The 14,080-nt window shown below is 39.1% G+C and overlaps 1 protein-coding gene across 3 annotated transcripts in view; it reads right to left on the reverse strand.

The window, feature by feature from the left end:
- PPP2R2C (protein phosphatase 2 regulatory subunit Bgamma) overlaps positions 1 to 14,080 on the reverse strand; it is a 205,085-nt gene that overhangs the window by 12,146 nt on the left and 178,859 nt on the right. For all 3 annotated transcript variants that reach the window (XM_061992350.1, XM_061992351.1, XM_061992352.1), the window contains 2 exons: positions 5,459 to 5,628; positions 788 to 879 (listed from right to left, as the gene is read on the reverse strand). In XM_061992350.1, the coding sequence (XP_061848334.1) occupies positions 788 to 879; positions 5,459 to 5,628 (262 nt within the window). The remainder of the gene's footprint in view (positions 1 to 787; positions 880 to 5,458; positions 5,629 to 14,080) is intronic.

Genomic DNA, 14,080 nt, shown 5'->3' on the forward strand with positions numbered 1-14,080 from the left:
AATGAGACAGACCTTTTTCTCTTTCCCAAATGAGAGGCTACATGAGCTGAAGGCACAGTTCCAGGCTCTCAGCGTGTGCCAAACTTTTGCCTCTCGACTCCTAGCTCTGCTGAGCCAGAAGTCACCACGTGCCATTCAGAAATTGGCTTCTGTGCTCTGTTTCACATGCATCTTGTAGACTGCTAATCCCTTCCACAGTCACCTAGTATATGAATGCCCCTGTGAGTTGTTTCCAGCTGATAAGATGAAGGTTTGTGTTTTCTTTCAACTAAAATCCTCATCTTGCATTATACTCTTGTATTTCAGTCATGTTTATTATCCCAGTCCTCTCAACTACTCAGTTCCTCCTGTACAATATTCCTACTCCCCAAAGCACTGCCACCATTTGCTAAGATTATGGCATCAGCACATTGCGCCCTCGTTCACACTCTCTGACATGCTGGGGCAATATTTCTCATTAAAATATTCAACAAGATACTATATCCAAGATAAAAACAAGGACCTCTCCTTCAGTGCATAAGGAAAGTGGCTGCTCTAATGCAGGGAGGGATCAGAAGAATCAGTGCCCGTGACTGCCTTTCCTTTATCCCTGTATCCATCATTTCTTAGGTGGTCAGAGACATAGCTGAACGAATATCCAAACACCTTTTATCAGCCTGAACACTCGTGTGTGAAGATGTAAATTGATGTGGAAAATAACCATGTGTAACACTTTACTTTCTGATTGTTCCCAATCACAGTGGAGTTCTCTTGTTAAAAGACAGGGATGGAGACAAGGAAGGATTACCTGTCTGATCCATTCCACGCACATTCAAACTTGTCAAAGATGCAGTCATTTTCATATAGGGAACACAACTTGCTCCTAAGGTAATCATGGACCTGTTTCAAAGAAAATATCTTGTTATTTTTGAAATAAAACAAAGTCTAAAACTCCACAACCAGCCCCTCCAAGTCTCTGCTTTATCTCCCAGGTTCACTTTCAAAATATGCTGCACAGATTGGTAGCTATGCAGAAGATACTGTGTTTAAACTCTGAAGAAGCTATCTGTACTTTTCCACAGCCCAGTCAGCCAGGTGCTATAGAATAACTGTTGCAGGAAGGCATGAAGCATATACCTCGCTCAGCAGGCTGCAGACCACCCCTCTTCAACACATTTGTTTCCTGCTTGAATGAGTTTTTTCAGTGCTAGCCTAATTCCCAAAGACATTTCACCAGCTGATACCCTAGATGCTCTAATTAATGTGCAAGAAATCTAATCTAAAGAGTAACAAAAATGTTATATTCCAATATAAGTGGGCTCTCACTTGTAGCAGAAAGAACTTGGCTCTATTAAAAGAGACTGTGGTGTACAGCATTACACATATTTGGTTAAGCTATTTTGGATGCCAAATACAGTACAAGGTTGTAGTGTGCAGGCAGCAAATTAGAACACTAATTTAGCCCAAGGATCTCTCCTATTTGTCTGAGAAATAAAAATAACTTGTAATAAATAAATTGTCATTCATACAGTTGAAAAGTGGGACTAACCAGCAGAAGACCTAACCTCTGGGCCACACACCTCTGCTAACCAAGGGTTATCACACAGAGACAGATCTCATGTAACCTGTTCCAATCCTTTGCTGAATTTGGTACTAACCATTTCTTCTAGATGATTGTTTTCATTCTGCAAGGAAATAATGAGCTAGAAAACCCCTGCCTAGATGAATTTGCTAATGCACTTTCACTGATGTTTTCTTCCAGCTGTTCTAGAAACTGTAAAACAAAGATGTGTAGATGGCCTCTGGAGCACATATACCAGTCCAATAGCCGAGGGGCATAATTTAGCTCTGGTGTACAGAGGTTCTGGTTCTTGCAAGTCCAGGGAGACCATTCCTGCTCATGGATGCTCAGCATCCTCTTCTGGCCTGAGGGCAGAAACATTTCTTCTAGGAAGATAACTTATATCAAGACCAAACAAGGGAAAATGACCTTTCACTTGTCTTTTCTTTAACGCATTTTCAATAGCAAAATTGTACAGTATTCCTAAGAATATTTGTAATGTAAGCTTATTAAGGGCTACAAATTTTAATCATGGATCAATTTGCATTAATAGATGAGTGAACACTGAGCTGTACATCAACAGATAATGTCTTATACAGCAAATAACAGGGAAATGGTAGATGCAGATAAAACATTTCACAATTAAGTGCATTTACCCTCACAGTGACTAATAGGTCAGAACACTTCCAGTACTGATGCAGTTTCTTGCACCCTCTGTACATATATCTTTTGATTTTTTTCTTTATTTAAAGTCTTTTTATGTTAACAGTGCAATTTGTTACAGAATTGCAGCTCTTTACCATCTTTGTGAGCTCCTAACACTTAGAAGAAATAGAAAGGATAAGGCAGGGGAAGAAAGCAGATCACATTTGCCTCATTACTGTCACTTCTAGGTCTTTCTATTGTTACCATTTCCAGCAGCCATCTGTCATGGCCACTGTCACATATATGCCCTTTGCAAAGTGTGTTCAACTCCACAGCTTGGAGCTGATCTTTCTATCAGCTCTGTCAAAAAGCATTTTGCAGTTCCTCTCTCAGATTTCTTGCTGGTCTCTTCAAGGTCTTTGCTCCCATTTTTTGACCGACTGTCTGCAGACCTGCACTACTGCCTTGGACAACCAGCTTGCCCTTCATGTGGACCCTTTGATTACCACATTTGACAACATTTGGACCCTGAGAATGACTAACTGAAAAACTCACTTAAATTTTTACTCTGTCTGCATGTTCATCTGCCACTACCAACTGAGGGTAAAATCAGATTTGCCTTGTTTGTTACATATTGTTCCTTTCACATATCAATAGTATTTGAATCCAAATCAATTTTTTTCTAACTAATTACAAAAGGCATTCTCCTGTTTTAGGTCAGACCTTAATGGAATTACCTAGTAATTCTATGCTTCAGACTAACACAGCAACACAACTACATGGGGAGCTATTCCACTGGCACTGAACCTTCACAATCAGGAATTGCATTGGTAAGTGACACAGTAGTTCAAAACCCTATAGAACAGAACCTTTCAACAGTGGATCAAGCTATCATCAGCTATGAATGTACTCAATTGTGGCTGCTGTTGGTGTGGTCCTGCTGGGGTAATTCACCTGGCAGCCACAGAAGACTATTGTGTTAGGAAGGCCTGCCTTGCAACATTCCAGCACTGGCCATTTCCCTGTACTGCTCTTTTAGTGCTGCCCAGTGCACTACACTTTGCCCTTTTGTTTTTTATGTGAAGCATAAACAGGACAAAATCATGTTGAATCATTGTCAGCAGATAATGTGTTTCAGCAGGGCTCAGAGCAGTACAGTTATAGACTTGGCTCTTTCTTGCAACCCCGAGGGGAAATCCCCTGTTATGACTCTTCCTGAGTCTCATAGCTAGACAGTATCTAAATAGCTACCATGCAGCAGATGAAAACATAAACTCATTTTTTAAATGAATATCTTTTAATCTTTTGATGATAAACATGTCATCATAATAATGTGGATACATAACTGCAAATGTTAGGTTTATTTGTTGTCTTTGGGTGATCCACTACAAAAAATTGAGAGACTTTTACATTTATATATGAGATTTATGTACATAAGAGAGAGAGATACTTCTAAGACAAACCAGTAAAAGAGTAATTTAAACCAGTTTTTCTTAAGAACAGAATTCTCTGCTCTGCAACTAAAAGATGTGGCAGGTTGCCAGGAACAGCTGGACCACGTGAACCTTATGGAGTCCTGTGCTACTGACTTCCCAAGGTCCCTGGGCTCCAGGTTCTCCTTTAGTCATCTGCAATGCTCAGCAATGCATCTGTACATTCTTTACAAAGCTCTGGACAAATATTTGAAAATAAAAGGCAAAGGTTAAAGTAAGGCAACGAGAACACTGCTATATTTGCAGAGATTGTGTTGTCATGGGTCTCTCTTTTCTTTTTTTTCTATAAGCTTCTGATTGCCATAACCAGTACTGAAAATTCTACATTACACTTATTTTTCCCATCTTAGCATGGAAAAATATAACTTTTTTAATGGCCCCACTGTGAGGTGTCAGACTGATTTAAAGGCGGCCAGCAGCTGCCTACATGAGGGAATAAAAGCAGATGTCAAAGTCAAGACAAACAGGTTGGCTTGATCAGCTATTCCTCTCCAGGGACAAGGTTGCCTGCTCCATTACCATAAGTACAAAATAACATATTACCCAAGTTCCCAAAATCTGAGATACCATTCTGTTACATAAAACACAGTCTCGCCCTTACCCTCCCACTCCATTTTCACAGCATATCAACATTTCCAACACATTTAGCATTACAAGTACTGCCATTTTTAGAGCAAAACCAAGTCTGCATTTTTAAAGGCATACAGGCTCAGACTTCCCAATACTAACAGGAGCCACACTGAAAAGTATCCACCAAAATGTAACGGGTGCATTGGAAAACACTGGGGCCCATTTTGTCTACTAAAAACTAGCTAATAAAAACATCCAACATTATTAATGTACAGTTTTGGTTGTTCTGACAAGACACACTAGCAAACTCTCATCACAAGTTATTTTCAAATGCATCTTAATTATATTGTGAACTACTGTACCCTACTTGACATTATATAGAGACAGAAAACAAGTGCTTGTTCCAGCGCTGCTGCAGGACTGTGTCTAAGTAAGCCCTACAAGCCAGATGAATGACTTTCTTCCTAGATTGCATACTCTAGGTAGCTTCATAGTCTTTTCTCATTGCATTTTCATAATAAGCAGTTTCTGTGTCACAGACATACTCTCCTTCTTCAAGGCAGAGTCAAAAAATTGAAGTATAGCCCTCTATTGCCAAACAGAACAGATGTCAGAGTACAAACTCAATGCTGGCTGGAGCCACTGGCATTTTGTCTGGATAATATCGCAATGATTTCAGGCAACCAGATGTGTCTGTCTGGCATTCACAAACTGCTGTGTCAGTGGTGATGTCAGGGTTTAACACTGCTTGCTTCTAAAACTAGGCACAAGGGAGAAAAGCATAGATTAAGTTTTTAAAAAGAGTTCTGAAATGACAAAGGGGTAAACTCTCAGCAGTCCCAGTAGGAGCAGAATGCTAAACACACAAAATCCTTTCCTCAGTTTCATTTAAATGTTTATATGGAAACACATCACTTAAAAACAGATGCCAAAGTGAAGAGATTATTTTCCTTGTTATAAAGAAGCATTGTTTCTTTCAAGAGATCAATCTACACCGAGTGTTACCCTGACTCCTCAGGCCTTTAATTTCTTTATTAATGGTGAAACCACCCTTTTCCAACTCCAAGGATGCCACTGTGAGGATGTTAGCCCCTTTGATTAGCATCTCTCTTAGCTAGCTGCTTCTCAGACGAAGCAATGAGAAGTTTAGGAAAACATCCAGGGTTTGAAGATGCTTTTACATCATTGCATTTCAAGATGTTGGACTTACCTGGTACGTTTCTACAGGCTTTGTCTCCATGTTCAGATCCCAAACCTTGACAGTGAGGTAATCTCTTGTTAGCATGTATCTACCACTGTGACTGAACTTGACATCTGACACTGAAGAGATAATTTCCGAGAAAAATGATCTGTTACTGGGGTCTTCTGGTTCTTCATAAACTGTTCAAAGAAAAAGAATCAAGAAAGAAATTAGAATTCTAGGAAAAAGTGCTCTATTTTATAATGTAAACTGTGTATTTCTTGTGAAACGTGTAGTTCTATGTACCAAGGAACATAAAATTGATTATATGCTCAGCACTTAATTTATTCCTTTATTTTCATTTATAAAAATACAAACTGTAAGTTTTAAATACTACAATAATTAAACTTATAGTTATGGGCCCAAAGCATCACTCCAGGAAACTCTGTAAATACAGCAGTTAGTTGACTTCAGCTACCTAGAACAAGGCAGTTCATTTATGGCCATACTTTCTGGGGTTCACACATCCTGTTTTCTGACATGACCACAATTCAGGTGTCCCTGTCACACGAAAGGTGTACATGTGCTCTCACAACAGTCTTGGCATTCCCAGGAAAGGTGGTTACTCAGTGACTGCTCTGGTTGCTGGAACCAGGTGGTCAGTCTGCAAGGCTACTCACTGGTCATGCCTGAAGGCATCTGAGACTAATCATGGGTCTTACCTGCCATTACCTCTTCCTGAGAGGTAAGCACAAAATAGACAGATTTACCATGTGAATGCATGAACTACTTAGTTGATGTGCAATTGCTGACAGTTCTGGAAAGTGTCAAATTCACTGTATGTGCTGGTTAGCTGTTTCATGTACTGCGCAATCATCCAGCAAGGCAGGTGAGCATGAGATATTGCTTTCCCTCCATACAGGGAAATCAAAACATTATTTTTGTTGTAAAAGACCAAACCAGCACCGCCAAGCCCACCACAAACCATGTGCTTCAGGACCTCATCCACATGACTTTTAAATATCTCCAGGGATGGTGACTCCAGCACCTCCCTGGGCAGCCTGTGCCAGTGTCTAACAACCTTCTCAGTGAAAAATTTCTTCCTGATCTCCAATTGAAACCTCTCCTGGAGCAACTCAAATCCAGCTCTTGTGGCCTGTAAATTGGTCATCCCTGTTCAACTGTACATAATGATGATGCTAGATGACTTAAAGGTCTTTTTGAAATGAGTTGATTCTATGACTCACAGAACTGCAGGAACTTGAAACAACTGGTATTAGTGAAGCTCTGCTTCATCTGTTAGAAGTCCACTAATCACCAAGGTCTCTGCATCCCAAAAAGCTTGCACTAACTCTAGCCCTGCTTACCAGGTGCCTAGAGCAACCCTGTTGACTTTCTGCAGGTATCTGTGGCACTGTGATCAAAATGACTTCAATACAGTGAACTTCAGTAGAAAGTCAGGCTTCGAGGTTGTCAGTGAAATCAGAGGATTTGGCATATATGTCTAGAGTATTCTTTTAAAATTGGCAATTTGGTGTCATTTTCCAGTTTCAAAAGCAAGTGAAGAAAAGTCATGTGATGAGACATGAAAGTGTGCTGAAAGTAGAAAAACTTTTTACTGTCAGTCAAAACAGAGGTTTTTGTGTAGTCCACTGGAATGTTTCTCTTTCAATTAATTTATCTATGACTATGATTCAGACTGTTAAAAGCAACAAGGTTACAGTTTCCATCAGGTGAAATAATGCTCTGCTGATAGTTAAGGGTGAGTATGTGGGCGAAGTATGTGGGGTAATGCCAGAAATTATGGGCAATTTTCTTTGGAGGTGGGCAGTGGAATGCAGCCAGGCGTGCACATGAGAATAAGGTCTATATTTGAACATGTATCACACATCTAAATGATAATTAACTACTTCAAAAAGGGAGAACAAAGTTTTCTTTTCAGACAGATTGTAAACGAACAACTTTAAATAGCTCTTTTAAAATTTGCCTAGACATTCTGCAAAGCAGGTATTTTGTAATTATCTTGTCAGATTTTCAATAGAAGTCTGACGAGCACAAAGCAATTATCATTTCTCATACCTCTTCCATTTAATCTGCCCAAACTCTGTACTTGGCTGGCAGGAATTTCATCCTTCTAATTGTGATATGAAGTTGCTATTAAAACCAGGAAAGAAAAAAACCCCAAACCCACACTAACTGAACTACACCTTCATTTATGGCTCAGTTAGACTTTCTTGGCTCTATGATGAGATTCAAATCCCAACGATTAGGAGTGGTATTGGTACCTGGATACTCTGTAGTTTGTTAATTAATGTGATTAAACCATTTCATCCTTTATCTGCATTGTTTATTGCTTTTCTATCATTACTACAGTAAGTATTAGAACGCCTTAGATTAATTAACTGCAGAAACTAATGCAGGCATGAAAGCTTCCTGTTGCTACTGAAAGAAAGATAGTGGTAGAAATTTTAGTAGTAGCAATTCTTTGCAGATAGTTCCTATAGTCAGCTTAGCCAGGCCCAGAAAATTGTTACAGAAAACTTAACAGCAGCTCCCAGTGTCACAGAGAAATCTTAGCAGCAGCAACATATGCCTGAGCAATTAGAACAAGGTATTGGCCTCAGAAAATGAAGGTGAGATACAGTGTTTCAGAGCATGAGTTGTTTCTGATTTAGCCTCAACATAAGGTTATGCATACGCTGCAAAAAAAAAAAGCATAGTCTTCATTCAGATTGGCTAATACAAGTTGAGTAATTGGACTCAGAACAGCAGTGACAGCTATGTGAGCTGGACCTCAGTTCAGGCAAGCAATTCAAATTCAACCCCTGTCTCTTCAAGCTGATAGGGGAAAGCACAGTTCTAGCTTGCTGTCTGTAAAACCAGGATTGCCAGTCTGCACTGGAAACACATTTGCTGTTCACTACTTTAGACTTATCCTTTGGAGGCTGCTCCTCCGCTGGGTGCAATCCACACTCAAAACAGGAGACTTCAAATCCAGTTATTTTTCTACATCTAAATAAACCTTTTCAGATCAGGACTTGGAATCAGAACTTTCTATTATACTGTTTGATTAATTTCTTGATTAACTTAATAACTAACTTTTTTCATGAAAAGGAGTATTTAACTATCATTAATACTGTTCTCAATAACTTTCCCAGTGCTAATTATATGAAAGACAGAAAGCTACCTGTCTAGTTGCAAACTAATGGACACAGGAATCACAGCCGGGAACTTATGATAGGATTGTGGACTAGAGAAAAGAATTTAAAGAGATGCTGAGCGTATCTCAGAGTAAAGCCAGTGTTGGAGAGAGGCCTCCAAGTAAGATGTCATTCCTGACTCATACTCCACAGGCAGATACATGGGTCTGCTTAGGAAAATAAAAATGCTCAATCCCTTTCTTCACTGGTTCGTGCTCACAAGTTATAAAACCAGAATAGCTTTTCACACAAGTAACTCCAGACTTTGGAGAGAAGGTTGGGTTGGATGAAGGATACTTGCCAAAGCACTGTTTTTCTGAACACTGAAGAAAATCTGCAGCATAAAAATATGTTGCATCTTTCTCAGAAGGAATGGCCATCTGCTGAAAAACAAACACTCATCTCTCCTAAAAAAAAATATCTTAGTGTTGCCTGAATTTCCACAATCCACCATGGACATGGAGACTCTCCTTAGAATCAGTGCATAGAAAGGCATCTCTAAGGTATGTATTTATCATCCAGAAATACGGGGGTATTTCAGAGTGGGTGAGAAGGTCAATTTCACTCAGCTTCCCTTTCAGACACTGGCCAAAGGAAAGCACAGGCTTCAGGCAGTAGTTAAAAAGAGAATGGTACATGCACTTCCCACTGACACTCTGTAGTTCTGCTCCTCCCTTGGCTCCCCCAGCCCTTCCACCCTGGGTGTCATAGGTGCTGCCTACTGTAGCCTCCCACTTATTTTAACATGGGCCTGATGCCAAAAATTTGAAAGCTACACATTTTGGACAAAACACAAACAATAAAGAAAAAAACTTCAAACCAACCGAAACTAATCTTCAATTCTAAACAAGAACTAATGTCTGGCACAAGTTAGGGCTACACACGGGAATGGAAACTTTCTTACACATCTTGTTTCTTAGTTTTACATTAATTGCCTGATTCCATCTGATAGTGTGTAGAGTAGAATGTCTTCCTCCACTCAACACACACCATTCATGCTGCAAGGGCCACGAGGTGAGAGTGCACGCTTTGAAATCCCACGATGATGGTCTGATGACCTGGTAGTCACTGATATTACTTTCCTCTCCAGCTTCACAAGCTAGCTTTTGCTGCAGTTTGTTCCAGCTTCACAAATATGTAATTGTGAAAGAGAGATACCAAACAACACTACTGTGTGCACTCTGCTGAAAAACAATGAGTAGATTCTAACTATTATCCCAATAATAGTAAAAAATAACTCAGCTTTAGAAAACATAAAACTCCATGTTCTCATAAATTGCTTTTCTCTTTGTTTGTCTCATTTCCAGAGAAACATTTTTTTTTGTGGTATTCTCTAGACTCCAGCACCACTGAAAACTGATTTTTGTTTGCTGGGCAGAGCTTTAATCCTTGCAGGGTGTAAATCCTGGCATATGTGAACTTTAAAAAACAATAAGAATGCTAAAAATGTCTCCTATGGTGGGTGCAGTGTCACAAGGCAATACAGCACATAAAATCCTGTGCTGCTACCAAAATCATTGCAACAAGGAGCATGCAGGATTCTCTACATTATACTATGGGACCTTAGGTAATGCTTAGGCTGGATTTTCAACATTTCTAGCACTTCTCTTTTTCCTCTTATTTCACTCTTTTGCCTGTATGAAATAAAAACACAAGCACAACAAGCACTGTCGCAAGGCAGATGGTTCCAAAATACAAATACTGACAATGTTTTTAAAAATACAAAGAAGAATGATGCATTTAAAGGGAAGGCAATAACAGTAGCTAAGACAATCTGGGGCAGGGGTTAGGAAAGCTATCTATTTTAAATAATGAATGTTTATCTGGAGCTACTTTTTTCTTTTTGACCTGACTTTATAAATGTAGGACAAGCTGATGTGATAAAAAAAAGTCAACTGTATTCAGGTAAACAAATCTTTCATTGCTTTTAGAGGACAGAACCACAAAGCTGCCAAAACATAAAGAAATAGAAGTGCTGGCAATATTTTGTTATTGTGGCCTGAGCACTTGATAAGAATTGCAAAGATTTACTGTGAAATATCTGTAAAAAACCCAAAGAGAGACAAAGAAGTAGCAGAGGAGATGACCCTTGACGATAATGCTGTGTACTCCTCAAGGCACAAAGATATGAACCTTGAAAATCTCTTTTACTGCACTACATGCTATTACAAAGCCAAATACATTTAAAAAGCAAATATGATTTACACTTACAAATATTGCAGATTACCTGAGTAGGGGGAACAAAAACAAAACCAGGAAAAACTTGAAGCTTATCAGGTTCACAGATTTGGTAAGAAATTCCATCATTTATGGGTTAAAATTATAGGCAGCCTTAACTCTTTCTTTCTAGCAAAGAAACTATTTTCTTCCTACTTATGGACAAAGACTAATGTACTTGAGCTTTTGCTTTCTAGAAGATACCGTTTAGAGTTTGTATCCTGTCCTGTAAGCTTCTGATTTTACAGCATTTAAGTGTTGTTACTTAGATTTAAATCCTTGGGAATACTGCACCATGAAATAACTCTCTCTCTCCTTCCACATACAGTTAGTATGTTGAAAATTGTCCAGTTCCTGTTTAAGAGTCACAGCTACAAATGAGTGAAGACAGTTTTGCACAACACTGCAAAAGAGGTACTGGGGAGGAGTGGCCCACAGAGGCCAGAGCCAGAGAAGATGCTGGAACAAGAGAGGGAGAGTAAGTTTCTGTTTTGTTACCCAACCATGCAAACAGCCTACAGTTAGGCTGAATTAAGGACTTATTACAGACAACCTCTATGTTACATGGGTACACATACAACACGTGTGTTTCAACTGGACCTGGAAATACTGGTGGTGGATCTGGTAATCTCTCAGTGGGCTTTAAGTTTCATAAACACAGAAAACAGATGCAGTCCCAGGCCAAACAATTTATCATCTAAATTAAGTCTCTCGTTCATTTCAGATGACAAATGAAAATGGCTGCGATACTTGATTTAAATGTATTAGAAAACAGTCCTTTGGAATGTATGGAATTTCACCCATCTTGACAGACTAAGCCACAGCAACTTGCAAAACGAACAAGAAACAACGTGGTCTCTTGAGAGCTGAAAAAGAAACACTTTTCAACATTCTTCTTTTTTTTTCAGGGATACATGGTTACACTAATTAAATGTTTTGCATAAAACATGATCCTAAGCTAAAAATCTTACAAATTATGTAACTATTCTGGTGAGGTCTCATCTAGAGTACTATGTCCAGTTCTGGGCTCCCCAGCTCAAGAGGGACAGGGCCACCAAAATGATCAGGGGACTGGAACATCTTTCATACGAGGAAAGGCTGCAGGAACTGGAGCTGTTTAGTCTGGAGAAGAGGAGATTGAGGGGGAATCTTATTAACGTTTACAAATATCTAAAGGATGGGTGTCAGGAGGTTGGGACATCCCTTTTTTCTATAGTAGATATTAACAGGACAAGGGGTAATGGGATGAAGCTGGAACACAAAAAGTTCCACTTAAACATAAGAAAAAACTATTTCACTGTGAGGGAGCCCTGGCACAGGCTGCCCAGAGGGGTTGTGGAGTCTCCTTCCTTGGAGATCTTCAAGACCCACCTGGACATGTTCCTATGCGACCTGATCTAGGTGACCCTGCTTCTGCAGGGGGGTTGGACTAGATGATCTCTAAAGGTCCCTTCCAACCCCTACCATTCTATGATTCTCTGACTTGTTTAAATGGCAAATCTGCACAATTCTCCAGGAGAGCTACAATTTGCTCCACTATATATATCTCTTATAAAGTTTAGTATAAAATAAACTAAATAAGATAAGCTAAATTTAACTAAATTTATATAAACATTCTAGTCACATTCATTGTTTTAAGCCCATGACACTTGTTACTATCCTTCAACACAGCATTATTTCTTTTTATATGCTCACATCTTGAGCTATATGTCGTTCTGGTGTTATCTCAAATGCAGTAGAGATCCCAAGAAGACACAAAAATGGGCAGGACCAGAAGTATCAAATTATTTCCATGCAGGGAGTGACTAAATAGACTGGGATTCCTCAGCCTAGGAAAGACTGATTGTAACTAAGAGTGTCATGGAAAGAATTGCTAGGGAATGACAGTTCACTTTGTACACTGTCTTTTCCAATCAACAAGTAGAGGCCACCAAGTGAAACAAGGGAAGGGTAAGTAGAGAGCACATAGTTAAGCTACTAAAGATTTTACTGAAAGACACTGTGAATGATAAAAATTACACAGAAGTTCAAAAGTAACTGCACATATTCAAGGAAAACACCCCCAAAGTCCATTTGAGTATTGTTAAATGCAGTGAGTTCACCCTCATTAAAGTCCCTGAATCCCAAGTTTCCAACCGCAAATTGCTGAGACTAAAGATTATATACTTACTCTGTTCTTAACATTTTCTGTTCAAATTCTATTGCCCAACACCAGAGACAGAATACTGGGCTAGAAGGACCTTTGGTCTGTCTAGTTATAGTCACGATCATGAACTGTTTAAAATTTCTGAGTTCATTCTACATGAATCAAAACCAACTGCAAAGCTCCCTGTGAAATTCATGGTCTCCTTATGCCTTTCGGGTTCATTGTTTATGATAATAGTTGGATTTACCATTATTACTTTATCTTTCACTCACTAAATGTTTTGCTTCGTATTCAGCCAGCATACATTCACCTCCTTCAGAAATTCTCTTGCAAGATCAAGATGTTCTGCTAATGCTTCAGTCTTGCCTTCACGTTCTACATTGATTAATATGGTTATACATGTGGGGGAATTTTTGAGTCCACCTTCATAAGCAATCTAAAATACAATTATTTTATAAGACATAAATTATAACCAACCAACCACAATTATTTAACATTTTATATTATCATACCTCTAGGTGCTTATCCTGTTTCAAACTGAAAAAGTAGTATTTGTTTACATTTCAATTTCCTATTTGTTTTCAAAAGGCACCCCTTTGTGTCCTGGTCACTTAAACATTATTTTCCTTCTTTGAGTAAAAGCAAGTTTCTGAAGCTATCTTCACACTACAAGACTGAAAGTTTACCTACTGTAAAGCATTCCTTTATCCAATGACCAATATTAAAACTGGGCTTCTCATCAATACCTCTAGAGAGTATGGCTTTTAGAAGGGGAGCCTCAAATCAATACTGAAGAATCTGTTTTACCATCTGCAGTGAGCTGCTGCAGCTTGTCGCAAACCACAAGGGATAGTGCACTAGTGCTGAAAGGCAAAGCCAGATCAATAGCTAAAGATCAGAGAGTGGGAGCTACACTACAGACTTGCTTACATTAATGTTACTTTGCCAGTGAGTTTATTAATAAACAGTCCTAAAGAGAGAGAGGAAGTAAAAAAACACACAGAGTAGACCTAGAAGGTCAAGACTCTTTAAACCTCAGCCTCACAAAGCCTTACCCACATGTTTAATGCCACGTGCTGTGAGCAATCC

Source organism: Colius striatus, chromosome 3 (genome assembly GCF_028858725.1).
Source record: "Colius striatus isolate bColStr4 chromosome 3, bColStr4.1.hap1, whole genome shotgun sequence".
Classification (NCBI taxonomy): domain Eukaryota; kingdom Metazoa; phylum Chordata; class Aves; order Coliiformes; family Coliidae; genus Colius; species Colius striatus.